The sequence below is a fragment of the Ovis aries genome, chromosome 1 (genome assembly GCF_016772045.2).
Source record: "Ovis aries strain OAR_USU_Benz2616 breed Rambouillet chromosome 1, ARS-UI_Ramb_v3.0, whole genome shotgun sequence".
Taxonomy (NCBI): domain Eukaryota; kingdom Metazoa; phylum Chordata; class Mammalia; order Artiodactyla; family Bovidae; genus Ovis; species Ovis aries.
Genome location: NC_056054.1, coordinates 107506531 through 107532847, shown reverse-complemented (window position 1 = coordinate 107532847; position 26317 = coordinate 107506531). Strand labels below are relative to the sequence as shown.

At 41.1% G+C, this 26317-nt stretch overlaps 1 protein-coding gene across 12 annotated transcripts in view; it reads right to left on the bottom strand.

Moving 5' to 3' along the window:
* Positions 1–26317, bottom strand: part of LOC121820615 (uncharacterized) — a 76800-nt gene that overhangs the window by 31028 nt on the left and 19455 nt on the right. For 10 of the 12 annotated variants that reach the window (XR_009597543.1, XR_009597545.1, XR_006061218.2 and 7 more), the window contains exon 1: positions 7723–7858. Coding sequence is in view for 7 of the 12 variants with exons in the window: in XM_060403088.1 (XP_060259071.1) it covers positions 7723–7795 (73 nt within the window). In the remaining 5 variants the exon portion in view is untranslated. Of the gene's footprint in view, positions 1–7722; positions 7859–11299; positions 11976–26317 lie in introns of those variants that run through there. The other 2 variants (XM_042255924.2, XM_060403086.1) reach the window with 2 other exon arrangements.

Below are 26317 nucleotides of genomic sequence, written 5' to 3'. Positions count from 1 at the left end.
TCTTATTAACAAATTGAAAGATAAAAGCCATATGATAATCTCAGCAGATGCAGAAAAACCCTTTGACAAAATTCAGCATACATTAATGATTAAAACTCTTCAAAAAATGGGCACAGAAGGAACCTACCTCAACATTCCCTTCTCCAGTGGACCACATTCTATCAAACCTCTTCACCGTGACCCAGCCGTCTTGGGTGGCCCCACATGGCATGGCTTAATTTCACTGAGTTAGACAAGGCTGTGGTCCATGTGATCAGATTGGTTAGTTGTCTGTGACTGTGGTTTCAGTCTGTCTGCCCTCTGATGCCCTCTCTCAGCATCTACCATCTTACTTGGGTTTCTCTTACCTTGAATGAGGGGTATCTCTTCACGGCTACAGCAAGCAGTGCTCCAATGAAGAAGGGAATGGCTAACCACTTCAGTATTCTTGCCTTGAGAACCCCATGGACAGTATGAAAAGGCAAAGAGATAGGACACTGAAAGATGAACTCCCCAGGTCGGTAGATGCAAAATATGTTACTGGAGATCAGTGGAGAATAACTCCAGAAGGAATGAAGGGATGGAGCCAAAGCTCCATCCAAAGCCAAAGCCAAACACACAGATGTAGATGGGACTGGTGATAGAAGCAAGGATCTATGCTGTAAAGGGCAATATTGCATAGGAACCTGGAATGTTAGGTCCATGAATCAAGGCAAATTGGAAGTGGTTGAACACAAGATGACAAGAGTGAACATTGACATTCTAGGAATCAGTTAACTAGGATGGACTGGAATGGGTGAATTTAACTCAGATGACCATTATATCTACTACTGTGGGCAGGAATCCTTTAGAAGAAATGGAGTAGCCATCGCAGTCAACAAAAGAGTCCTAAATGCAATACTTGGATGCAATTTCAAAAATGACAGAATGATCTCTGTTCATCTAAGGCAAACCATTCAATATCGCAGTAATCCAAGTCTATGCCCTGACAAGTAACACTGAAGAAGCTGAAGTTGAACACTTCTATGAAAACCTACAAGATCTTCTAGAACTAACACCCAAAAAAGATGTCCTTTTCATTATAGGGGACTGGAGTGCAAAAGTAGGAAGTCAAGAAACACCTAGACTGACAAGCAAATTTGGCCTTGGAGTACAGAATGAAGCAGAGCAAAGGCTAATGGAGTTCTGCCAAGAGAACACACTGGTCATAGCAAACACCCTCTTCCAACAACACAAGAGAAGACTCTACACATGGACATCACCAGATGGTCGACACCAATACCAGATTGATTATATTATTTGCAGCCGAAGATGGAGAAGCTCTATACAGTCAGAAAAAAACAAGACCAGGAGCTGATTGTGGCTCAGATCATGAACTCCTTATTGCCAAATTCAGACTTAAATAGAAGAAAATGGAGAAAAACACTATACCATTCAGGTATGACCTAAATGAAATCCCTTATGACTATATAGTGGAAGTGAGAAATAGATGTAATGGACTAGATCTGATAGACAGAGTGCCTGAAGAACTATGGATGGAGGTTCGTGACATTGTACAGGAGACAGGAATCAAGACCATCCCCAAGAAAAAGAAATGCAAAAAAGCAAAATGGCTGTCTGAGAAGGCCTTACAAATAGCTGTGAAAAGAAGGGAAGTGAAATGCAAAGCAGAAAAGGAAAGATATACCCATTTGAATGCACAATTCCAATGAATAGCAAGGAGAGATAAGAAAGCCTTCCTCAGTAACATATGCAAAGAAATAGAGGAAAACCTAGAATGGGAAAGACAAGATCTCTTCACGAAAATTAGAGATACCAAGGGAACATTTCATGCAAAGATGGGCTCGATAAAGGACAGAAATGGTAGGGACCAAACAGAATCAGAAGATAATAAGAAGTGGCAAAAATACACAGAAGAACTGTACAAAAAAGATCCTCTTGACCCAGATAATCACGACGGCGTGATCACTCACCTAGAGCCAGACATCCTAGAATGTGAAGTCAAGTGGGCCTTAGAAAGCATCACTACAAACAAAGCTAGTGGAGGAGATGGAATTCCAGTTGAGCTCTTTCAAATCCTGAAAGATGATGCTGTGAAAGTGCTGCACTCAATATGCCAGCAAATTTGGAAAACTCATCAGTGGCCACAGGACTGGAAAGGGTCAGTTTTCATTCCAATCCCAAAGAAAGGCAATGCCAAAGAATACTCAAACTACTGCACAATTGCGCTCATCTCACATGCTAGTAAAGTGATGCTTAAAATTCTCCAAGCCAGGCTTAAGCAATACATGAACCATGAACTTCTTGATGTTCAAGCTGGTTTTAGAAAAGGCAGAGGAACCAGAGATCAAATTGCCAACATCCGCTGGAGCATCAAAAAAGCAAGAGAGTTCCAGAAAAACATCTACTTCTGCTTTATTGACTATGCCAAAGTCTTTGACTGTGTGGATCACAATAAACTGTGGAAAATCCTGAAAGAGATGAGAATACCAGACCACCTGGCCTGCCTCTTGAGAAGCCTGTATGCAGCTCAGGAAGCAACTGTTAGAACTAGACATGGAAAAACAGACTGGTTCCAAATAGGAAAAGGAGTACGTCAAGGCTGTATATCGTCACCCTGCTTATTTAACTTATATGCAGAGTACCTCATGAGAAACGATGGGCTGGAAGAAGCACAAGCTGGAATCAAGATTGCTGGGAGAAATATCAATAACCTCAGATATGATGACACCACCGTTATAGCAGAAAGTGAAGAAGAACTAAAGAGTCTCTTGATTAAAGTGAAAGAGGAGAGTAAAAATGTTGGCTTTAAGCTCAACATTCAAAAAACTAAGATCATGGCATCTGGTCCAATCACTTCATGGCAAATGGATGGGAAAACAGTGGCTGACTTTATTTTTTCTGGGCTCAAAAATTACTGCCAATGGTGATTGCAGCCATGAAATTAAAAGACACTTACTCCTTGGAAGGAAAGTTATGACCAACCTAGACAGCATATTAAAAAACAGAGACATTACTTTGCAAACAAAGGCCTGTCTAGTCAAGGCTTTGGTTTTTCCAGTAGTCCTGTATGGATGTCTGAGTTGGACTATAAAGAAAGCTGAGCACCAAAGAATTCATGCTTTTGAACTGTGGTGTTGGAGAAGACTCTTGAGAGTCCCTTGGACTGCATGGAGATCCAACCAGTCCATCCAAAAGGAAATCAGTCCTGGGTGTTCACTGGAAGGTCTGATGTTGAAGCTGAAATTCCAATACTTTGGCCATCTGATGCAAAGAGCTGACTCGTTGGAAAAGACCCTGATGCTGAAAACATTGAGGGCAGGAGGAGAAGGAGACGACAAAGGATGAGATGGTTGGATAGCATCACTGCCTCAGTGGGCATGGGTTTGGGTGTACTCTGGGAGTTGATGATGGACAGGGAGGCCTGGCGTGCTGTGGTTCATGGGGTCACAAAGAGTCAGACGTGACTGAGTGACTGAACTTAACTGAACTAACCTCAACATAGTAAAAGCCATTTATGATAAACCCATAGCAAAATTTACTCTCAATGTTGAAAACCTAAAAGCATTCCCCCTAAAATCGGGAACAAGGCAATGGTGTCCACTTTCCCCACTATTATTCAACATAGTTTTGAAAGTCCTAGCTAAAGCAATCAGAGAAGAAAAAGAAATAAAAGGAATCCATATTGGAAAAGAAGTGAAGTTCTCACTGTTTGCAGATGACATGATACTATACATAAAAAACCCTAAACATAGCATCAGAAATTTTCTACAAATAATCAGTGAATTTAGCAAAGTCACTGGATACAAAATCAATAAAGAAATCAATTGTATGCCTATATACTAACAATGAAAAATCAGAATGAGAAATTAAGGAATCAATCCCATTCACCATTGCAAAACAACAACAAAAAATATCTAGGAATAAACTTACCTAAGGAGACAAAAGAATTGTATACAGAAAACAGATCACATACAAAGACATCAGATAGTAATAAATATGGTGAAAATTAACTTTACAGTAATTAAAGAAATAGATGTTAACTCAGTGGTAAAGATATACAGATAATAAGCAATGGTTTGCTCATACATTTTCTGGTGTCATTATAAACTGATTCTATCCATTTGGAAAGCAGTTTGGTTATATGTCGTAGGTCAGGGTGCTCCTACATTTTGACTCAGCAGTCCCATTTCTGGGAATCTAGCCAACAAAATACACCAAAATATGAGAAAAAGTTCTGTGCTGCAAGTTGTACATCACAGCAATATTGAAAACTTGGTGACAACTTGAAGATGCTAGTCCCATTTCTGGGAATCTAGCCAACAAAATACTCCAAAATATGAGAAAAATTTCTGTGCTGCAAGTTGTACATCACAGCAATATTGAAAACTTGGTGACAACTTGAAGATGCTAGAATAGAGGCTATACCCAACTCCCTGTACTCTGGACCACGACGTTTCTTCGTGTTTCTCTTCTTTGCACACATCATTCCTGATCTCTCCCTAAGCACTCTCCTTGCCCTGTGTCTATGAGCTGAGCCCTCTTACTTATCATCAACACTTTCAATCAGCATTTTCCGGGCTCCCTTTTTCATATCCTCAGCACCTCCTACATTCTCCCAGTTTGACACTTGGAGACTACCTGTAATTACTTGTTTACCTGCCTGTCTCCTCCACTCTGCTGCGCCCTCCTTCAAGGGTGTGGTCTATCTCCCTTTAATCTGAGAATTACTAGCACCCTGCCAGTGTTTCAGGTGCTTGATAAATATTTATATTAAAAATCGGTGAGTCATTTACTCAAATATTTTACAGACATTAAGGATGATGATTATAAAGAGTTATGTGGTAACATGTGACTGTATTATAATGTTCAATTTTATTTATGTGGAAATATCTCAAAGTAATAGGAAAGTTAAATGGAACAAGCAAGATGCAAAATGGTATACAGTGTAGGTTGCCATTTTTTTAGTAATAATAATAAATCATGTTGACAAAGAATGGAAAATTTATATGTGCACACTTTCTCTTGTTAATGAGTAGGCTATGTATGAAAAAAAAATTAGGTGTTAATTCTTTCAAAATGATAATATTGTTAGACTATGGGATTGTGGGTGATTGTGTTTTCATGTTTCTGGTTTCTATTTAATGTGGTTATATTGCTTTTACAATGACAAAGATAAAGTTATAAGTAAAGACAAACAAATAACTAATTAAAAAAAAAAGAAAATTATAAGACACTGATGAAAGAAATCAAAAATGACATAAACAGATGGAGAGATATTCCATGTTCCTGAGTAGGAAGAATCAATATTGTGAAAATGACTATACTACCAAATGCAATCTACGGATTCAATGCAATCCCTAGCAAAGCACCAATGGCATTTTTCACAGAACTAAAACAAAAAATTTTGCAATTCATGTGGAAGCACAAAAGACCCCAAATAGCCAAAGTAGTCTTGAGAAAGAAGAATGGAGCTGGAGGAATCAACCTTCTTGACTTCAGATTATACTACAAAGCTACAGTCATCAAGACACTATGATATTGGCACAAAACAGAAATATAGATCAATGGAACAAGATAGAAAGCCCAGAAATAAACCCAGGCACCTATGGGTACCTTATTTTTGACAAAGGAGGCAAGAATATATAATAGGGCAAAGACAGTCTCTTTAATAAGTGGTGCTGGGAAAACTAGACCATTACATGTAAAAGAATGAAATTAGAACACTTCCTAACACCATACACAAAGATAAAATCAAAATGGATTACAGACCTACATTTAAGATCAGAAACTAGAAAACTCTTAAAGGAAAACATAGAACACTTAATGACATAAATCAAAGAAAGATCCTCTATGAAGCATCTTCTAGAATAATTGAAATAAAAGCAAAAGTAAAGAAATGGGACCTCATTAAACTTTAAAAATTTGCACAGAAAAGGAAACTATAAGCAAGATGAAAAGACAACACTCAGAATGGGAGAAAATAATAGCAAATGAAGCAATGAACAAAGGATTAATTTCCAAAATATACAAGCAGCTCATACAACTCAATACCAGAAAAACAAACAACTCAATCAAAAAAGGGGGAAAAGACCTAAACAGACATTTCTCCAAAGAAGACTTACAAATGGCTAACAAACACCTGAAAATATGCTCAACATTGCTCATTATTAGAGAAATGCAAATCAAAATTACAATGATATAGTACACTCATTGTACAACTACAATCACCTCACTCTGGACAAAAAGTCATCATCAAAAAGTCTACAAACAGTAAATGCTGGAGAGGGCGTGGAGAAAAGGAAACGCTTGCACTGTTGGTAGGAATGTAAATTGATACAGCCAGTAAGGAAGACAGTATGGGGATTCCTTTAAAAACTAGGAATAAAACCACTATATGACACAGCAATCCCACTCCTAGGAACATACATGAGGAAATATCAATCTCACTCCTAGGCAGTATCATGAGGAAACCAAAATTGAAAAAGACACACATATCCCCTTGTTCATTTCAGCACTATTTACAACAGCTAGAACATGGAAACAACCTAAATGTCCATCAACAGATGAATGGATAAAGAAGTTTTGGTACATATACACAATAGAATATTACTTTGCCATAAAAAGGAATGCATTTGAGTCAGTTCTAATGAGGTGGACGAACACAGAGCCTATTATACAGAATGAAGTAAGTCAGAAAGAGAAAGAGAAATATCATATACTAACACATATATATGGAATTTAGAAAGATGGTACCAAAGAATTTATTTGCAGGACAGCAATGGAGAAACAGACACAGAGAACAGACTTACAGACATGATAAGAGGGGAGGGGAGGGTGAGCTGTATGGAGAGAGCAACATGGAAACTTACACTACCATATGTAATATAGATATACAACCTGGGAATTGGCTGTATGTCTCAGGAAACTCAAACAGGGGCTCTGTATCAACCTAGAAGTGTGCGATGGGGAGGGAGATGGGAGGGAGTTTCAGAGGGGAGGATATATATGTATATCTATGGCTGATTCATCTTGAGGTTTGACAGGAAACAACAAAACACTGTAAAGCCATTATCCTTCAATGCAAAAAATAATTAGAAAGCTAAAAATAAATAAATAAATGAGATATACAACTTTCTCATGACAGTCATTCTTTAAGTTCCCTTTTTGCTTAATTCCATCCTCTCTGCTTCGCCCTCCTTTCTTTCTTCTCCAAGTTCACCCCCTGCTGTAACCCACTTAGCAGTTTACTGTTCCTTCCATGATTTCTTCATTCTTTTACAACATGTGGCTATACAGACACCCTTAAATTTTGGAGGCTACTCTTCCTTTTACAAAATTACAATTTTACAATCTTCAACATCCTGCATCAGCCCACGAAAACTAGACTCCAGATGCTTCCTCCAATTCAGATACAGGGTTCTACGTCTGCCCCTTCTCCATGGACAGTGGCAGAGGCCATTACATTCCCTCTGTCAGGTCAAGGGGGCCTTGTTCCCACTCCTTTGGTCCCCAGAAGCTGCTTCTGTATCTCTCTCTCTATTCCTCTTCCCAAGTAGCCCCAGGCTCTCTTTGCTTCCCTGTTATTGAACAGTAGTGACCTCACCTCCCTAGTAATGGATCCCTTACTCTAGCCAAGGCTGCCTCCAATCAGGGGTCGCAGCCTCAACATAACTTAAGACATCAGAGAGAGAAGAGGTCCCTGTATCTTGCCTCCTGCCCCAAACAGCCCAGGCTACTCACTGAGGAGAAGGCTGGTGAGTCCCAGGAGCCAGGTGGTCCGGTAGAGGTGGGGGTCTTCTGAGGAGGGTTCCATCTCAGGCTGCCTGCCAGCTTATCCAGCTACAGAGGAAACATTTAGGAGGAACAGCAAGAGAGCGGGAAAGGCTTCACTCCAAAGAGTTCTTGGGCTCTTCCCCACCCCAAGGGTGGGGCTATCAAGTTAGTTCTGGATGTCAGCTCACAGGGCTAGAATAAGCCACTCCACTGTTTCATATTATCCCCAGAACCTACAATAGGACCTCAATAAACTATTGCAGAATAAATATATAAACAATTCCACTTTATGACCATGTTGCTGATGGACAGGGAGGCCTGGCGTGCTGCAATTCATGGGGTCGCAGAGTCGGACACGACTGAGTGACTGAACTGACACTGTATTGGCAAGGTGCCCCATTCCTGTGGTCATGCTAATTTGGTGACCTCACACTCCTTACCCCTGCCCCCATTATAATCCCTTTACTAGTTTCCCCTGGTTAACAGCTCAATCCAGGCATCCTTGGTCACTAATATCAACCTATGATCCAGCACAGAAATTACACTATTACACCCAGGATGGGCAAGATATCTTCTTCTTTATACCATTTAATGAAATAAATTTCCTGCTTGATTTTCTGTGAACTTCAACTATCAGTTGCCCAAGTAAGAAGCCATTAGCAAAAGAAACTAAAGGTTGTGAAAAGTGTCGAGTTCTTACATGCCCAGTACAAATATTAGCATATATCAGTTCTTGCACTATTCTGGTTTTCTTGCTTGTCATTAGAAGCAGTTATCCTCCCTACACACAAGGCAATGCCAGACTCCATGGTCTCTGATAGGCTCTTATCTGCATCACACCCACCACTTTCCTTTCATCCTCTGCCAGACCTGCTCCTGTTATCACAGAGGGGCAGGAGTAGATATCTACACTCCTCCTGTCCACAGCCTCAGCTGCCTCAGACTCACTTCCACCTGCTGAGGCTCGGGCTCTGGTGTCTTCTCCCTAGACTGAGCCCCCACACCTGAGAACTGTCTCATCCCACACTCCACAGGAGCAGCCCTATCTACCTAACTCCTGCTCCATGCCTCCTTCTCCCCACTGAGGCTTTCTCCTCAGCTGCCCAGACCCAATGCTGCATCCACAAGACTGGCATGCACTCAGTCATGCACTCAAGGTTTTCATGGGTGCACTAAACCCATTTTTGGATGTGAAAACTGAGATCAAGTGTGGCTGCATGACCTGCAAAAAAATCACACAGTGAATCAGGGAAAGGTGTGTACTCTCAACCACAAACTCCAGAAAAAATTTCACTACACCACAGCCATTGTCCCACCCCACTCTGTGACCTCAAACAACTCACAAGAGTCCATTTTCTTCTCCCTTACACTGCTCTGTAACATCTCATACAAGAGAATATCGACCAGGCTCATTGCCTCCAACCCCATCTATTATCGAGGAAATTACGTCAAAAGATGGTCTGTGTGTCCTGTGGTCACTAACTTCTGTACGCTGTCAAAATCCAGGCAGCTCATCCACTGGTCATTCTCAGGTGAAACTGAATGAGTCTGGTATGTACTTCTCTGTCATGTCCCTACATGTGTTGTGAGCAATCTTTGTGTGAGAAATGTTTGGTTTTGAAAATCATTTGCTAAAGGGGGTTGGGAAGGAGGAGCCTAGAGAGAAAGAAGCAGCAATGTGGTATAGGCCAAGGACACTGAGAGAGAGCCACACAGTAGAATTTATATGCTAGCAAAACACCTAGAACTTTTAAAAAGTTGAGGTAGCCTATCTCATATTCAACACACTAACCATCCTGTACTAGGCATAACACATAAACAAGCAAACATACCAACTTCAGAAATCTTGCAAAGAGTTTACTGAACACAAACACTTTGTGCTGGGAATCTTTGGGGAATTAAAGGAAGACAGACCTGGATCTACGTAATGTGTGTGTCAGGAAGATCAGATAGGAGGAAAGTGTAGAGTCCAGGGATATGAAGAGTCCAGGAAACAGAGATCTGAGAGATGACCAGGAGGAATTAAGCCCAAGAGAATGCACAGAAATTGTCAGGAACTCTGGATGTCCAAGAGTGGGTGATCATATCTATTTTTGTTTGAATTTCCAAAAGCAAACTATTCCAATGGAGAGCTGAGTTATGTGAAGAATACATTTATTAAATATCTATTCTATGTGTTTTTACTGTACATTAAAATTAACTGCACATTATTGTTATACATAATTATGTGCAAAAAATTACACATAAAAATTTACCTACAATAAATGCTTAATTAAATCCTCCTAGTGGCACCCCACTCCAGGACTCTTGCCTGGAAAATCCCATGGATGGAGGAGCCTGGTAGGCTGCAGTCCATGGGGTCTGAAGAGTCGGACAGGACCGAACGACTTCACTTTCACTTTTCACTTTCATGCATTGGAGAAAGAAATGGCAACCCACTCCAGTGTTCTTGCCTGGAGAATCCCAGGGACGGGGGAGCCTGGTGGGCTGCCATCTATGGGGTCACACAGAGTCGGACACGACTGAAGTGACTTAGCAGCGGCAGCAGCAACATTATATTACTTAAGCATTACATGCATCTAATGAAAGATCATCCTGATATTACAAAGAGATTAAATAACTTGTTCAAAGTTGTGTTTTAAGTAACTGACAAGTTGCTCACAAGGATCAACATCAGCCCAGTCATGGACTTGCTCTGGAGAGTATAATTTCTGAGGAACTTACATCATGATTGTGAAGGGTCTGAGGAATTAGAGGTTGGCTGTTTCCTTATATGGGAGGAAACTGCTGCTCTGGGAGAAGGATTAGGTAGCCTAGGTAAAGGAAAATTTGGGGTAGAGGATCTCATTAGTCTTTTCCACAGTCACCCTTCCTGGGTGAAAGACAAGAGGCACCAAGCTAGCCATGCATGGTTTACCACAGAACAGCAGAGAAGCCCTAGAGGTGGGCTGGCAGGAGAAGCAGACAGAAGCAGGTAGAGACTAGCCATCAGTAATCCTCCTCTCCTCTTCTCTTCCTTTGTAATAAAACTAATAATTTGCCAGGTTAAAATTATATTTAATATTTTTAATGAGAAATAGACAGCACTAAATTTTTTAATTATTAAGAAGATGATGAGTGGTTTCAGTGAGTCATTCAGGGAAAAGTAGGTAAATACTGAGCAACTATAGCCATAAATAGAAAGCAATGAATAATTCAACATGCATGTTAAAGTGTGAAAGGTATAAAATCTGAGTAAGAAAATTCTCTCCTTTATAAAAGAAATGAGAAAAATGGCTTCCCTTGTAGATAACTTTTTCAGAACTCTGGAAACTAACTATGACACACGGTAATATGATGAGGGCATTTATTCAAGAAAAACAACAGAATCCCGATAAGAATAGGAAGTGTTGTTCTGTTTTAACTTGCTCCATGTTTTCAAGTAGCGTAATTCACCTGAAAAAGAATAGCTTGTATTCTTGGTAAAACACCAGAGACCTTGTAGCCATCAGACAGAGCCAATTCAGAGTTTTATTCCCAATAAATCTGTCATGATTTGACATACCTGTTGGTGTAGCAGCCTAGAGTGCTGGGCTGCGACGGCACAGGAATGGCTGAGAGGAGCTACCCTGTGTCCGAGGTGAGTGGCGGCCTGGAGGAGCTACCCCGCATCCAATGTCAGGGGCAGCCAGGAGGAGACACCCCACGTCCGAGGTCAGAGGCGGCCGGAAGAAGACACCTTGCACCCGAGGCCAGGGGCAGTGACCCTGAGGAGCCACCCCAAGCCCCAGGCCAGGGGCGGCAGCTGGGAGGAGCCACCCATGCCTGAAGCCAGGGCCAGTGACCAGGAGGAGCAACCTGAGGAGTAATGGCTGTGCAGGCACAGGAGGGCCTAGAAGAGCTATCCCACATTGAAGGTCAGGAACGGCGGCGGTAAGGAGATACCCTTCATCCAAGGTAAGGAGCAGTGGCTGTGCTTTGCTGGAGCAGCCATGAAGAGATACCCCACGCCCAAGGTAAGAGAAACCCAAGTAAGATGGTAGGTGTTGCAAAAGGGCATCAGAGGGCAGACGCACTGAAACCATACTCACAGAAAACGAGGCAATCTAATCACACTAGGACCACAGCCTTGTCTAACTCAATGAAACCAAGCCATGCCTGCCTGGCAACCCAAGACAGGCAGGTCATAGTGGAGAAGTCTGACAGAATGTGGTCCCCTGGAGAAGGGAATGGCAAACCACTTCAGTATTCTTGCCTTGAGAACCCCATGAACAGTAGGAAAAGGCAAAATGATAGGATACCAAAGAGGAACTCCCCAGGTCAGTAGGTGCCCAATATGCTCCTGGAGATCAGTGGAGAAATACCTCCAGAATGAATGAAGGGATGGAGCCAAAGCAAAAACACTACCCAGTTGTGGATGTGACTGGTGATAGAAGGAAGGTCCAATGCTTTAAAGAGCAATATTGCATAGGAACCTGGAATGTCAGGTCCATGAATCAAGGCAAATTGGAAGAGGTCAAACAAGAGATGGCAAGGGTGAACGTCAACATTCTAGAAATCAGCGAACTAAAATGGACTGGAATGGGTGAATTTAACTCAGATGGCCATTATATCTACTACGGCGGGCAGGAATCCCTCAGAAGAAATGGAGTAGCCATCATGGTCAACAAAAGAGTCTGAAATGCAGTACTTGGATGCAATCTCAAAAATGACAGAATGATCTCTGTTCATCTCCAAGGCAAACCATTCAGTATCACAGTAATCCAAGTCTATGCCCCAACCAGTAATGCTGAAGAAGCTGAAGTTGAATGGTTTTATGAAGACCTACAAGACCTTTTAGAACTAACACCCAAAAAAGGTGTCCTTTTCATTATAGGGGACTGGAATGCAAAAGTAGGAAGTCAAGAAACACCTGGAGTAACAGGCAAATCTGGCCTTGGAATGTGGAATGAAGCAGAGCAAAGACTAATAGAGTTTTGCCAAGAAAATGCACTGGTCATAGCAAACACCCTCTTCCAACAACACAAGAGAAGACTCTACACATGGACATCACCAGATGGTCAACACCAAAATCAGATTGATTATATTCTTTACAGCCAAAGCTGGAGAAACTCTATACAGTCAACAAAAACAAGACCAGGAGCTGACTGTGGCTCAGATCATGAACCGCTTATTACCAAATTCAGACTCAAATTGAAGAAAGTAGGAAAAACCGCTAGACCATTCAGGTATGACCTAAATCAAATCCCTTATGGTTATACAGTGGAAGTGAGAAATAGATTTAAGGGCCTAGATCTGATAGATAGAGTGCCTGATGAACTATGGAATGAGGTTTGTGACATTGTACAGGAGACAGGGATCAAGACCATCCCCATGGAAAAGAAATGCAAAAAAGCAAAATGGCTGTCTGGGGAGGCCTTATAAATAGTTGTGAAAAGAAGAGAGGCAAAAAGCAAAGGAGAAAAGGAAAGATATAAATATCTGAATGCAGAATTCCAAAGAATAGCAGAAAGAGATAAGAAAGTCTTCTTCAGCGATCAATGCAAAGAAATAGAGGAAAAGAACAGAATGGGAAAGACTAGAGATCACTTCAAGAAAATTAGAGATACCAAGGGAACATTTCATGCAAAGATGGGCTCGATAAAGAACAGAAATGGTATGGACCTAAGACAAGCAAAAGTTATTAAGAAGAGGTGGCAAGAATACATGGAAGAACTGTACAAAAAGATCTTCAAGACCCGGATAATCATGATGATGTGATCACTAATCTAGAGCCAGACATCTTGGAATGTGAAGTCAAGTGGACCTTAGAAAGCATCACTATGAACAAAGCTAGTGGAGGTGATGGAATTCCAGTTGAGCTCTTCAAATCCTGAAAGATGATGCTGTGAAAGTGCTGCACTCAATATGCCAGAAAATTTGGAAAACTCATCAGTGGCCACGGGACTGGAAAGGGTCAGTTTTCATTCCAATTCCAAAGAAAGGCAATGCCAAAGAATGCTCAAACTACTGCACAGTTGCACTCATCTCACATGCTAGTAAAGTAATGCTCAAAGTTCTCCAAGCCAGGCTTCAGCAATACGTGAACCTTGAACTTCCTGATGTTCAAGCTGGTTTTCGAAAAGGCAGAGGAACCAGAGATCAAATTGCCAACATCCACTGGATCATGGACAAAGCAAGAGAGTTCCAGAATCACATCTATTTCTGCTTTATTGACTATGCCAAAGCCTTTGACTGTGTGGATCACAATAAACTGTGGAAAATTCTGAAAGAGATGGGAATACCAGACCACCTAACCTGCCTCTTGAGAAATCTGTTTGCAGGTCAGAAAGCAACAGTTAGAACTGGACATGGAACAACAGACTAGTTCCAAATAGGAAAAGGAGTTTGTCAAGGCTGTATATTATCACCCTGCTTATTTAACTTCTATGCAGGGTACATCATGAGAAACGCTGGGCTGGAAGAAACACAAGCTGGAATCAAGATTGCTGGGAGAAATATCAATAACCTCAGATATGCAGATGACACCACCGTTATGGCAGAAAGTGAAGAGGAGCTAAAAGCCTCTTGATGAAAGTGAAAGAAGAGAGCAAAAAAGTTGGCTTCAAGCTCAACATTCGGAAAACGAAGATCATGGCATCTGTTCCCATCACTTCATGGGAAATAGATGGGAAACAGTAGAAACAGTGTCAGACTTTATTTTGGGGGGGGGGGGGCTCCAAAATCACTGCAGATGGTGACTGCAGCCGTGAAATTAAAAGACTCTTACTCCTTGAAAGAAAAGTTATGACCAACTTAGATAGTATATTCAAAAGCAGAGACATTACTTTGCCAACTAAGGTCCTTCTAGTCAAGGCTATGGTTTTTCCTGTGGTCATGTTTGGATGTGAGAGTTGGACTATGAAGAAAGCCGAGTGCTGAAGCATTGATGCTTTTGAACTGTGGTGTTGGAGAAGACTCTTGAGAGTCCCTTGGACTGCAAGGGGATCCAACCCATCCATTCTGAAGGAGATCAACCCTGGGATTTCTCTGGAAGGAACGATGGTAAAGCTGAAGCTCCAGTACTTTGGCCACCGCATGTGAAGAGTTGACTCATTGGCAAAGACTCGATGCTGGGAGGGATTGGAGTCAGCAGGAGAAGGGGACAACAGAGGATGAGATGGCTGGATGGCATCACGGACTCGATGGACGTCGGTCTGAGTGAACTCCGGGAGATGGTGATGGACAGGGAGGCCTGGTATGCTGCAATTCATGGGGTTGCAAAAAGTCGGACACGACTGAGTGACTGAACTGAACTGAACTGTTGGTATTCCTGAAGATCCCACTTCCAAAAAAAAAAAAAAAATCTGTATTTGCCCTAACAAGGGATATTTCTTTGAGCTTCCCAAAGTATTGAATAACAGTTAATGCAAACTATATACTAATTAAAGGCTTATAAGGGAAAACTGGGGAGTGAGGGTGTTTTGAAAGGAGCCAGAGATCAAATTGCCAACATTCATCAGATCATGGAGAAAGCAAAGGAATTCAGAAAAACTTCTACCTTTGCTTCGTTGACTACACTAAAGCCTTTGACTGTGTGGATCACAACAAACTGTGGGAAATTCTTCAATCAATGGGAATACCAGACCACCTTACTTGTCTCCTGAGAAACCTGTATGTGGATCAAGAGGAAACAGTTAGAACAAGACATGGAACAACTGAATGGTTCAAAATTCTAAAAGAGTATGAAAAGGTTGTATATTGTCACCATGTTCCTTTAACTTCTGTTCAGAGTATATCATGTTAAATCCAGGCTGGATGAATCACACGCTGGAATCAAGATTGCCAGGAGAAGTATCAACAACCTCAGATATGCACATGATACCACTCTAATGGCAGAAGTTGAAGAAGAGCTAAACAACCTCTTGATGGAGATGAAAGAGTGAGACAGTCAATTCCTAGGCAGGTTGATAAGAAGTCTGGGGTCCCCAAGGAGGAGAAACCAGTCTGGGGCTCTCAAGGAGAAGATAGGGGGCTGGAGTTCTCAAGGAAGAGAAAAGGACAAACATTTTTTCTATAAGCCCAGAGCTGATGATTGCACAACAAAACCACTCATCTTGCTCAAGGATGTGTTTTCCCTTAAACTCTGTACCAATGATTATATAATAACATTGTATGTTGCTTAAGGACATGTTTCTCCTTCTTGAGAACCTTCTGACTAATCCTGTCATCTTAAAATGTATAGCATGGGAGTTGGTCTGGTAAGATCTTTCTATTGTTAGCTTTAATCCTGTTGTCTTAAAATGTATATTGTGGGAGTGGGTCTGATAAGACCTTTACAACCTTGAGACACACTTTTCACTTATTGTAATAACCAATTGAAAAAATATGTAGCTCCCTTGCTAAGACTAGAGAGGGACACTCTCCATAGGCCTTCTGATGTCTATGTCAGAAGCTTTCACTTTAATAAAATTCTGCTACACAAAACTGCTCGAGTAATCAAGCCTTGTCCCTGGCCCCAAGGATAAATCTTTGGAGATCACAAATCCGACATCATTCACCGAAAACTATTAAAACAAGAGTGAAAAACCTGACTTAAAACTCAATATTCAGGTGGTGGTCCTAACGTGGTGGAGGAATAGGACGGGAAGACCACTTTCTCCCTCACAAATTCCTCAAAAGAACATTTCAACACTGAGCAAACTCCACAAAACAACTTCTGTAGGCTGGCAGAGGACATCAGGCAACCAGAAAAGCAGACCATTGTCTTCAAAAACTGGTAGGAAAAAATAAAAAAGATGAAAAAGGAGACAAAAGAGGTGGGGAGAGAGCTCTGTCCCAGGAAGGGAAGCCCGTCCCGGGAAGGGAATTTTAAGAAGAGAGGTTTCCAAACACCAGGAAACACTCTCCCTGCCAAGTCTGTGGCGAGCCTTGGAAACAGAGGGCAACATAACAGGAAGGGAAAAATAAATAAATAATTAAATCCAAGAGATTACAAGCCCAACAGTAACTCCCCCAGCGGAAAAGCAGCACAGACGCCTGCGTCCGCCATTGGGAAGTGGGGGCAGGGCAGGGACGCGCGGGAGGCGCGGGCTGCAGTGCTTTGCAAGAATCGGGCAGGAATGCCCCACGCGCAACCAGAACGATCTAACTTGGGCTAGCAAACCAGACTGTGGGATAGCTACCACACAAAAAGCTCAAACATAAGACACCGCCAGGACCGAGCACAGAACAAAGGACAGAAACAGAAAAAGCCGGCTGCAGACCATCCCCCGCCAAGGACAGGCAGCCAGAGCCGTAAGGGCTGGAAAGGGGCAATTGCAGACCCGGAGAGACTTTACTTACCAAACTGCAAACAGGCTTCTTTACTAAGACTTCTGGGGGTGCTGGACAGTCACCATCTGCCTCACAAGGGGTGCCAGTGGTCCACCCAGAAAACTGAGCAGCAGAGGCAGAAAAGGCGACAAGTCGCAGTGATCGCACTTGCCAAACTCCTGAGCTACTCGGACCCGGGAAGGGCACAAAACGCAGTCCCAACCAAATCTGTGCCTCTGAGGGCTACCTGAGCACCGAACCTGAGTGGCTTAGACCAGGGAAGTGCACGCAGCCTAGGGCCGGCCTCAGACGGTTCCCGGCTGAGCATCATAGAGCCGGAGTGGTTTGTGCGCTGCGAGAAGGGACAGGTCAAGCGGGGCTGAGACACTGTGTGCACATGACAGTGCTATTTGTTTGCAGCATCCCCCTCCCCACAGCACGACTGAACTAGTGAGACTAAAAAACCAACATAAAGAAGAAGTTAAACACAGGGAACTGCCTTGGAAGTGACCCCACACTGCCCACAACATCAGAGAAGAGCAAGATATATTCTTACTATTTTAAAAATCATTCCCTTTTTTTTCTAACTTTTTTTAAACACTTAAGTCTTCTATTTCTCCTCTAATTTTTATTTCTATAACCTATTATTACTATTCAAAGAAAAAAAAGACTCCTTTTTTTTTTTTTAAGGCAAACACCATATATAGTCTTTGGGTGGTTATTGGCGTTTTTGTTTTTTTTTTTAATAATTCTTGTGGCTTTTTTTTCTTTTCTTTTCTTTTCTTTTTTCCTTTTTCCTTCTGCTTCTTTTCTTTAATATTGTATTTTTGAAAATCCAACCTCTACTCTAGATTTTTAATCTTTGCTCTTTGGTTTTTGTTGTCAATTTTGTACATTTAAAAACCCAAATTTCACTACCCAATTTTACATGAGAGCAATATTACTGGCTTGACCACTCTCTCCTCCTTTGGACTCTCCTTTTTCTCCACCAGGTGGCCTCTGTCTCTTTACTCCCCCATCTCTTCTCTTTCCAACTCTGTGAATCTCTGTGTGTTCCAGACGGTACAGAACACCTAAGGAACTGGTTACTGGCAGGATTTGTCTCTCTCCTTCTCATTCCTCTCTCTTATCCTCCTGGCCACCTCTGTCTACTTCCTCCCTCTCCTCTTCCCTGTATAACTCCGTAAATACCTCTGAGCGGTCCAGACTATGGAACACACATAAGGAAGTGACTACTGGCTAGCTTGCTCTCTCCTCTTTTGATCTCACCGCATCTCATTCCAGTCACCTCTAACTACCCCCTCCATCTTCTCTTCTCCTTGTAACTCAGTGAACCTCTCTGAGTGTCCCTCAATGTGGAGAAACTTTTCATCTTTAACCTAGATGTTTTATCATCGGTGCTGTATAGGTGGAGAAGTCTAGAGGCTACTGTAAAAATAAAACTCAAAACCAGAAGCAGGAGGCTTAAGTTCAAAGCCTGAAAACATCAGAAAACTCCTGACTTCAGGGAACATTAAGCAATAGGAGCTCATCAAATGCCTCCATACCTACACTGAAACCAAGCTCCACCCAAGGACCAACAAGTTCCAGAACAAGACATACCACGCAAATTCTCCAGCAACACAGGAACACACCCCTGAGCTTCAATATACAGGCAGCTCAAGGTTACTCCAAAACCTTTGACGTCTCATAACCATTACTGGTCACTCCACTGCACTTCAGAGAGAAGAAATCCAGCTCCACCCACCAGAACTCCAACACAAGCCTCCCTAACAAGGAAACCTAGACAAGCCACTGATAGAACCCCACCCACAGTGAGGAAGCTCCATAATTTGAGAACTCCACAACTTACCAGAGTATAAAAAGGCCACCCCAAACGCAGCAATATAATCAAGATGAAGAGACAGAGGACTACTCAGCAGGTAAAGAAACAGGAGAGTTGCCCACCAAACCAAACAAAAGAGGAAGAGGTAGGGAATCTACCTGAGAAAGAATTCCGAATATTGATAGTGAAAATGATCCAAAATCTTGAAATCAAAATGGAATCACAGATAAATAGCCTAAAGACACGGATTGAGAAGATGCAAGAAAGGTTTAACAAGGACCAAGAAGGAATAAAAAAGAGTCAATATATAATGAATAACGCAATAAATGAGATCAGAAACACTCTGGAGGCAACAAATAGCAGAATAATGGAGGCAGAAGATAGGATTAGTGAAATAGAAGATAGAATGGAGGAAATGAATCAGAGAGGAAACAAGAAAAATGAATTAAAAGAAATGAGGACAATCTCAGAGACCTCCAGGACGATATGAAATGCTCCAACTTTCGAATTATAGGAGTCCCAGAAGAAGAAGACAAAAAGACCATGAGAAAATCCTTGAGGAGATAATAGTTGAAAACTTCCCTAAAATGGGGAAGGAAATAATCACCCAAGTCCAAGAAACACAGAGAGTTCCAAATAGGATAAACCCAAGGCGAAACACCCCAAGACATATATTAATCAAATTAACAAAGATCAAACACAAAGAACAAATATTAAAAGCAGCAAGGGAAAAACAACAAATAACACACAAGGGGATTCCCATAAGGATAACAGCTGATCTTTCAATAGAAACTCTTCAGGCCAGGAGGGAATGGCAAGACATACTTAAAGTGATGAAAGAAAATAACCTACAGCCCAGATTACTATACCCAGCAAGGATCTCATTCAAACACGAAGGAGAAATCAAAAGCTTTCCAGACAAGCAAAAGCTGAGAGAATTCAGCACCACCAAACCAGCTCTCCAACAAATTCTAAAGGATATTCTCTAGACAGAAAACACAAAAAGGGTGTATAAACCTGAACCCAAAACAATAAAGTAAATGGTATCAGGATCATAGTTATCAATAATTACCTTAAACGTAAATGGGTTGAATGCCCCAACCAAAAGGCAAAGATAGGCCGAATGGATACAAAAGCAAGACCCCTCTATATGCTGCTTACAAGAGACCCACCTCAAAACAAGGGACACATACAGACTGAAAGTGAAAGGCTGGAAAAAATATACCATGCAAATAGAGACCAAAAGAAAACAGGAGTGGCAATACTCATATCCGATAAAATAGGCTTTAAAACAAAGGCTGTGAAAAGAGACAAAGAAGGCCACTACATAATGATCACAGGATCAATCCAAGACGAAGATAGAACAATTATAAATATATATGCACCCAATATAGGAGCACCACAATATGTAAGACAAATGCTAACAAGTATGAAAGGGGAAATCAACAATAACACAATAATAGTCGGAGACTTTAATACCCCACTCACACCTATGGACAGATCAACTAAACAGAAAATTAACAAAGAAATGTAAACTTTAAATGATACATTAGACCAGTTAGACCTAATTGATATCTATAGGACATTTCAACCCAAAACAATGAATTTCACCTTTTTCTCAAGTGTTCATGGAACCTTCTCCAGGATAGATCACATCCTGGGCCATAAATCTAAACTTGATGAATTCAAAAAAATCGAAATCATTCCAAGCATCTTTTCTGACCATAATGCATTAAGATTAGATCTCAATTACAGGAGAAAAACTATTAAAAATTCCAACATATGGAGGCTGAACAACACACTCCTGAATAACCAACAAATCACAGAAGAAATCAAAAAAGAAATCAAAATATGCATAGAAACTAATGAAAATGAAAACACAACAACCCAAAACCTGTGGGACACTATAAAAGCAGTGCTAAGAGGAAAGTTCATAGCAATACAGGCATACCTCAAGAAACAAGAAAAAAGTCAAATAAAAAACCTAACTCTACAACTAAAGCAACTAGAAAAGGAAGAATTGGAGAACCCCAGAGTTAGTAGAAGGAAAGAAATCTTAAATATAACGGACTTTTGGACTCAGAGGGAGAGGGAGAGGGTGGGATGATTTGGGAGAATGACATTCTAACATGTATACTATCATGTGAATTGAATCGCCAGTCTATGTCTGACGCAGGATGCAGCATGCTTGGGGCTGGTGCATGGGGATGACCCAGAAAGATGTTATGGGGAGGGGAGGTGGGAGGGGGGTTCATGTTTGGGAATGCATGTAAGAATTAAAGATTTTAAAATTTAAAAAATAAAAAACTAAAAAAAAAAAAAGAATTAAAAAAAAAATCAGGGCAGAAATCAATGTAAAAGAAACAAAAGAGACCATAGCAAAAGTCAATAAAGCCAAAAGCTGGTTCTTTGAAAGGATAAATAAAATTGACAAACCATTAGCCAGACTCATCAAGAAGCAAAGAGAGAAAAATCAAATCAATAAAATTAGAAATGAAAATGGAGAGATCACAACAGACAACACAGAAATACAAAGGATCATAAGAGACTACTATCAGCAGTTATATGCCAATAAAATGGACAACGTGGAAGAAATGGACAAATTCTTAGAAAAGTACAACTTTCCAAAACTGAACCAGGAAGAAATAGAAAATCTTAACAAACCCATCACAAGCACGGAAATTGACACTGTAATCAGAAATCTTCGAGCAAAAAAAAAGCCCAGGTCCAGACGGTTTCACAACTGAATTCTACCAAAAATTTCGAGAAGAGCTAACACCTATCCTACTCAAACTCTTCCAGAAAATTGCAGAGGAAGGTAAACTTCCAAACTCATTCTATGAGGCCACCATCACCCTAATACCAAAACCTGACAAAGATGTCACAAAAAAAGAAAACTACAGGCCAATATCACTGATGAACATAGATGCAAACATCCTTAACAAAATTCTAGCAATCAGAATCCAACAACACATTAAAAAGATCATACACTATGACCAAGTGGGCTTTATCCCAGGGATGCAAGGATTCTTCAATATCCACAAATCAATCAATGTAATTCACCACATTAACAAATTGAAAAATAAAAGCCATATGATTATCTCAGTAGATGCAGAGAAGGCCTTTGACAAAATTCAACATCAATTTATGATTTTAAAAAAAAAAATCTCCAGAAAGCAGGAATAGAAGGAACATACCTCAACATAATAAAAGCTATATATGACAAACCCACAGCAAACATTTTCCTCAATGGTGAAAAATTGAAAGCATTTCCCCTAAAGTCAGGAACAAGACAAGGGTGCCCACTCTCACCACTACTATTCAACATAGTTCTGGAAGTTTTGGCCACAGCAATCAGAGCAGAAAAAGAAATACAAGGAATCCAAATTGGAAAAGAAGAAGTAAAACTCTCACTGTTTGCAGATGACATGATCCTATATATAGAAGACCCTAAAGACTCCACCAAAAAATTACTAAAGCTAATCAATGAATATAGTAAAGTTGCAGGATATAAAATCAACACACAGAAATTCCTTGCATTCCTATACACTAATAATGAGAAAGTAGAAAAGGAAATTAAGGAAACAATTCCATTCACCATTGCAACGAAAAGAATAAAACACTTAGGAATATATCTACCTAAAGAAACTGAAGACCTATATATAGAAAACTATAAAACACTGGTGAAAGAAATCAAAGAGGAGACTACTAGATGGAGAAATATACCATGTTCATGGATCGGAAGAATCAATAGAGTGAAAATGAGTATACTACCCAAAGCAATTTACAAATTCAATGCAATCCCTATCAAGCTACCAGCCATATTTTTCACAGAACTAGAACAAATAATTTCAAGATTTGTATGGAAATACAAAAAACCTCAAACAGCCAAAGCAATCTTGAGAAAGAAGAATGGAACTGGAGGAATCCAATTGTCTGACTTCAGGCTCTACTACAAAGCCACAGTCATCAAGACAGTATGGTACTGGCACAAAGACAGACATATAGATCAATGGAACAAAATAGAAAGCCCAGAGATAAATCCACACACCTATGGACACCTTATCTTTGACAAAGGAGGCAAGAATATACAATGGAGTAAAGACAATCTCTTTAACAAGTCCTGCTGGGAAAACTGGTCAACCACTTGTAAAAGAATGAAACTAGATCACTTTCTAACACCGCACACAAAAATAAACTCAAAATGGATCAAAGATCTAAATGTAAGACCAGAAACTATAAAACTCCTAGAGGAGAATATAGGCAAAACACTCTCCGACATAAATCACAGCAGGATCCTCTATGATCCACCTCCCAGCATACTGGAAATAAAAGCAAAAATAAACAAATGGGATCTAATTAAAATTAAAAGCTTCTGCACAACAAAGGAAAGTATAAGCAAGGTGAAAAGACAGCCTTCAGAATGGAAGAAAATAATAGCAAATGAAGCAACTGACAAACAACTAATCTCAAAAATATACAAGCAACTTATGCAGCTCAATTCCAGAAAAATAAACGACCCAATCAAAAAATGGGCCAAAGAACTAAATAGACATTTCTCCAAAGAAGACATACAGATGGCTAACAAACACATGAAAAGATGCTCAACATCACTCATTATTAGAGAAATGCAAATCAAAACCACAATGAGGTACCACTTCACACCAGTCAGAATGTCTGCGATCCAAAAATCTGCAAGCAATAAATGCTGGAGAGGGTGTGGAGAAAAGGGAACCCTCTTACACTGTTGGTGGGAATGCAAACTAGTATAGCCACTTTGGAGAACAGTGTGGAGATTCCTTAAAAAATTGCAAATAGAACTACCTTATGACCCAGCAATCCCACTGCTGGGCATACACACCGAGGAAACCAGAATTGAAAGAGACACATGTACCCCAGTGTTCATCGCAGTACTGTTTATAATAGCCAGGACATGGAAACAACCTAGATGTCCATCAGCAGATGAATGGATAAGAAAGCTGTGGTACATATACACAATGGAGTATTACTCAGCCATTAAAAAGAATACATTTTAATCAGTTCTGATGAGATAGATGAAACTGGAGCCAATTATACAGAGCGAAGTAAGCCAGAAAGAAAAATACCAATGCAGTATACTAACACATATATATGGAATTTAGAAAGATGGCAATGACGACCCTGTATGCAAGACAGCAAAAAAGACACAGATGTGTATAACGGACTTTAGGACTCAGAGGGAAAGGGAGAGGGTAGGATGATTTGGGAGAATGGCATTGTGACATGTATACTATCATGTAAGAATCGAATCGCCAGTCTATGTCCGATGCAGGATACAGCATGCTTGGGGCTGGTGTATGGAGATGACCCAGAGAGATGTTATGGGGAAGGAGGTGGGAGGGGTTTTCATGTTTGGGAATGCATGTACACCTGTGGTGGATTCATGTCAATGTATGGCAAAACCAATACAGTATTGTAAAGTAAAATAAATTAAAAATAAAATTTTTAAAAAAATAAATAAATAAAAACTCAATATTCAAAAAACATATTCTTTGATTCTGATCCCATCTTTTCATGGTAAATAGATGATTTTTTAAAAAAGTGGAAACAGTGGCAGATTTTATTTTCTTGGGCTCCAAAGTCACTGCAATGGTGACTGCAGCCATGAAATTAAAAGATAATCTCCTTGGAAGAAAAACGATAGAAAACATAGATAGTGTATTGAAAAGCAGAGACTGCTTTTGATTTGCCAAAAAGATCTGTATATTCAAAGCTATGGTTCTTCCAGTAGTCATGTACAGATGTGAGAGTTGGTCTATAAAGTAGACTGAGCATCGAAGAATTAATGCTTTTGAACTGTTGTGGAGAAGACTCTTGGAAGTCACTTGGACTCCAAGGGTATTAAACCAGTCAATTCTAAAGGAAATCAACCTCAAAGAAAGAAGAGAGAAAGAAAGGAAAGGAAGTAGAACAGGATCTGAACCTCTTCTGAGGAATTGAAGTGATGGAGAGGTTTCTGCACCCAGGGAAGCCCACTCACTGATGGGGAAATCAGTTGGGATGGAAGGGGAGCATCTGAAGCTATTGAAGGGGGATGAATCAACTGATCTGTGACAGACAGAAGAGAATGAGACCTACACATGGTCTGTGCCAAAACCCTATACACCCAAGACTTTGGGGTGTGTTTGCCAGTTCACAGTGGGGGCTGAAAGCTGGAACATGGGGATTGGAGACCAAACTCAGGAGGAAGAGTGCTATTGGCTATGAGGAGGCAGCCAGAGGGAATGAAAAGGAGGAAATTCACAGCCAGGAATGCTTGTGGAAGAAACCCAGACTGCCATAGAAGCAAGTCACTGCTGCTGAGTGACATCACATGCAGGGGATGGAGCCACCATTGCAGCCCCACTCTCCCTACATGATAGCGCCTGACCCACCAGGTGTTAGGAAAAGCCCCCATCATGTCTGGCCTTGTGGTGCTGGCTGCCACGAAGTCTCCCCCTAGGACCAGATCTCTTGCAGCTATGGCTGCTGGCTTTTCTGCTCATCTATTGCCACTGAGGCCCCCGTGACTCAAGCAGTCATGCCACCTCTGCATCCTGCCCTCACCAGAGCAGACTGCTCCAGGGCGGTCTTGGGAGCAGACTCCTGTGAATGGGCCCCATACACAAGTGGGGTTAATGCCAGAGCTGAGCCCCAGGGGTGGAATGACTAAGGAAGAGGAACAAAAATCTTTCTGTGCAGTTGCAAAAGCCACAGCTTAAATTCCTCAGATCACATTAGTAAATCTTACATCCTTGGAATATCTGAATGAGTGCTCCCACAAATGAAATGAATCTAGCTCTAGCAGCTGTGGATTTGGGGGACTAGTACATGTAGGAGTAGGACCAGGCCTAAGCTGCCCTTGCAATGCACACAGAGAGACCAGAGACCTACCTAGAGGTTTTGGATGACTTCTTGAGGAGGCAAGGTTGGCTGTGACTCACAGTGGGAACAAAGACAGCTGAGATACTAGGAAAATATAATTATTATTACTTTTTCATGTTTTGCTTTGCTATATTGTTGCTGTTTATTATTATTTGTTTTTATTTTTTCCAGTGGTCATGTATGGATGTGAGAGTTGGACTGTGAAGAAAGCTGAGTGCCGAAGAGTTGATGCTTTTGAACTGTGGTGTTGGCGAAGACTCTTGAGAGTCCCTTGGACTGCAAGGAGATCCAACCAGTCCATTCTGAAGGAGATCAGCCCTGGGATTTCTTTGGAAGGAATGATGCTAAAGCTGAAGCTTCAGTACTTTGGCCACCTCATGCAAAGAGTTGACTCATTGGAAAAGACTCTGAAGCTGGGAGGGATTGGGGGCAGGAGGAGAAGGGGACGACAGAGGATGAGATGGCTGGATGGCATCACGGACACAATGGACATGAGTCTGAGTGAAGTCCGGGAGTTGGTGTTGGACAGGGAGGCCTGGTGTGCTGCGATTCATGGGGCTG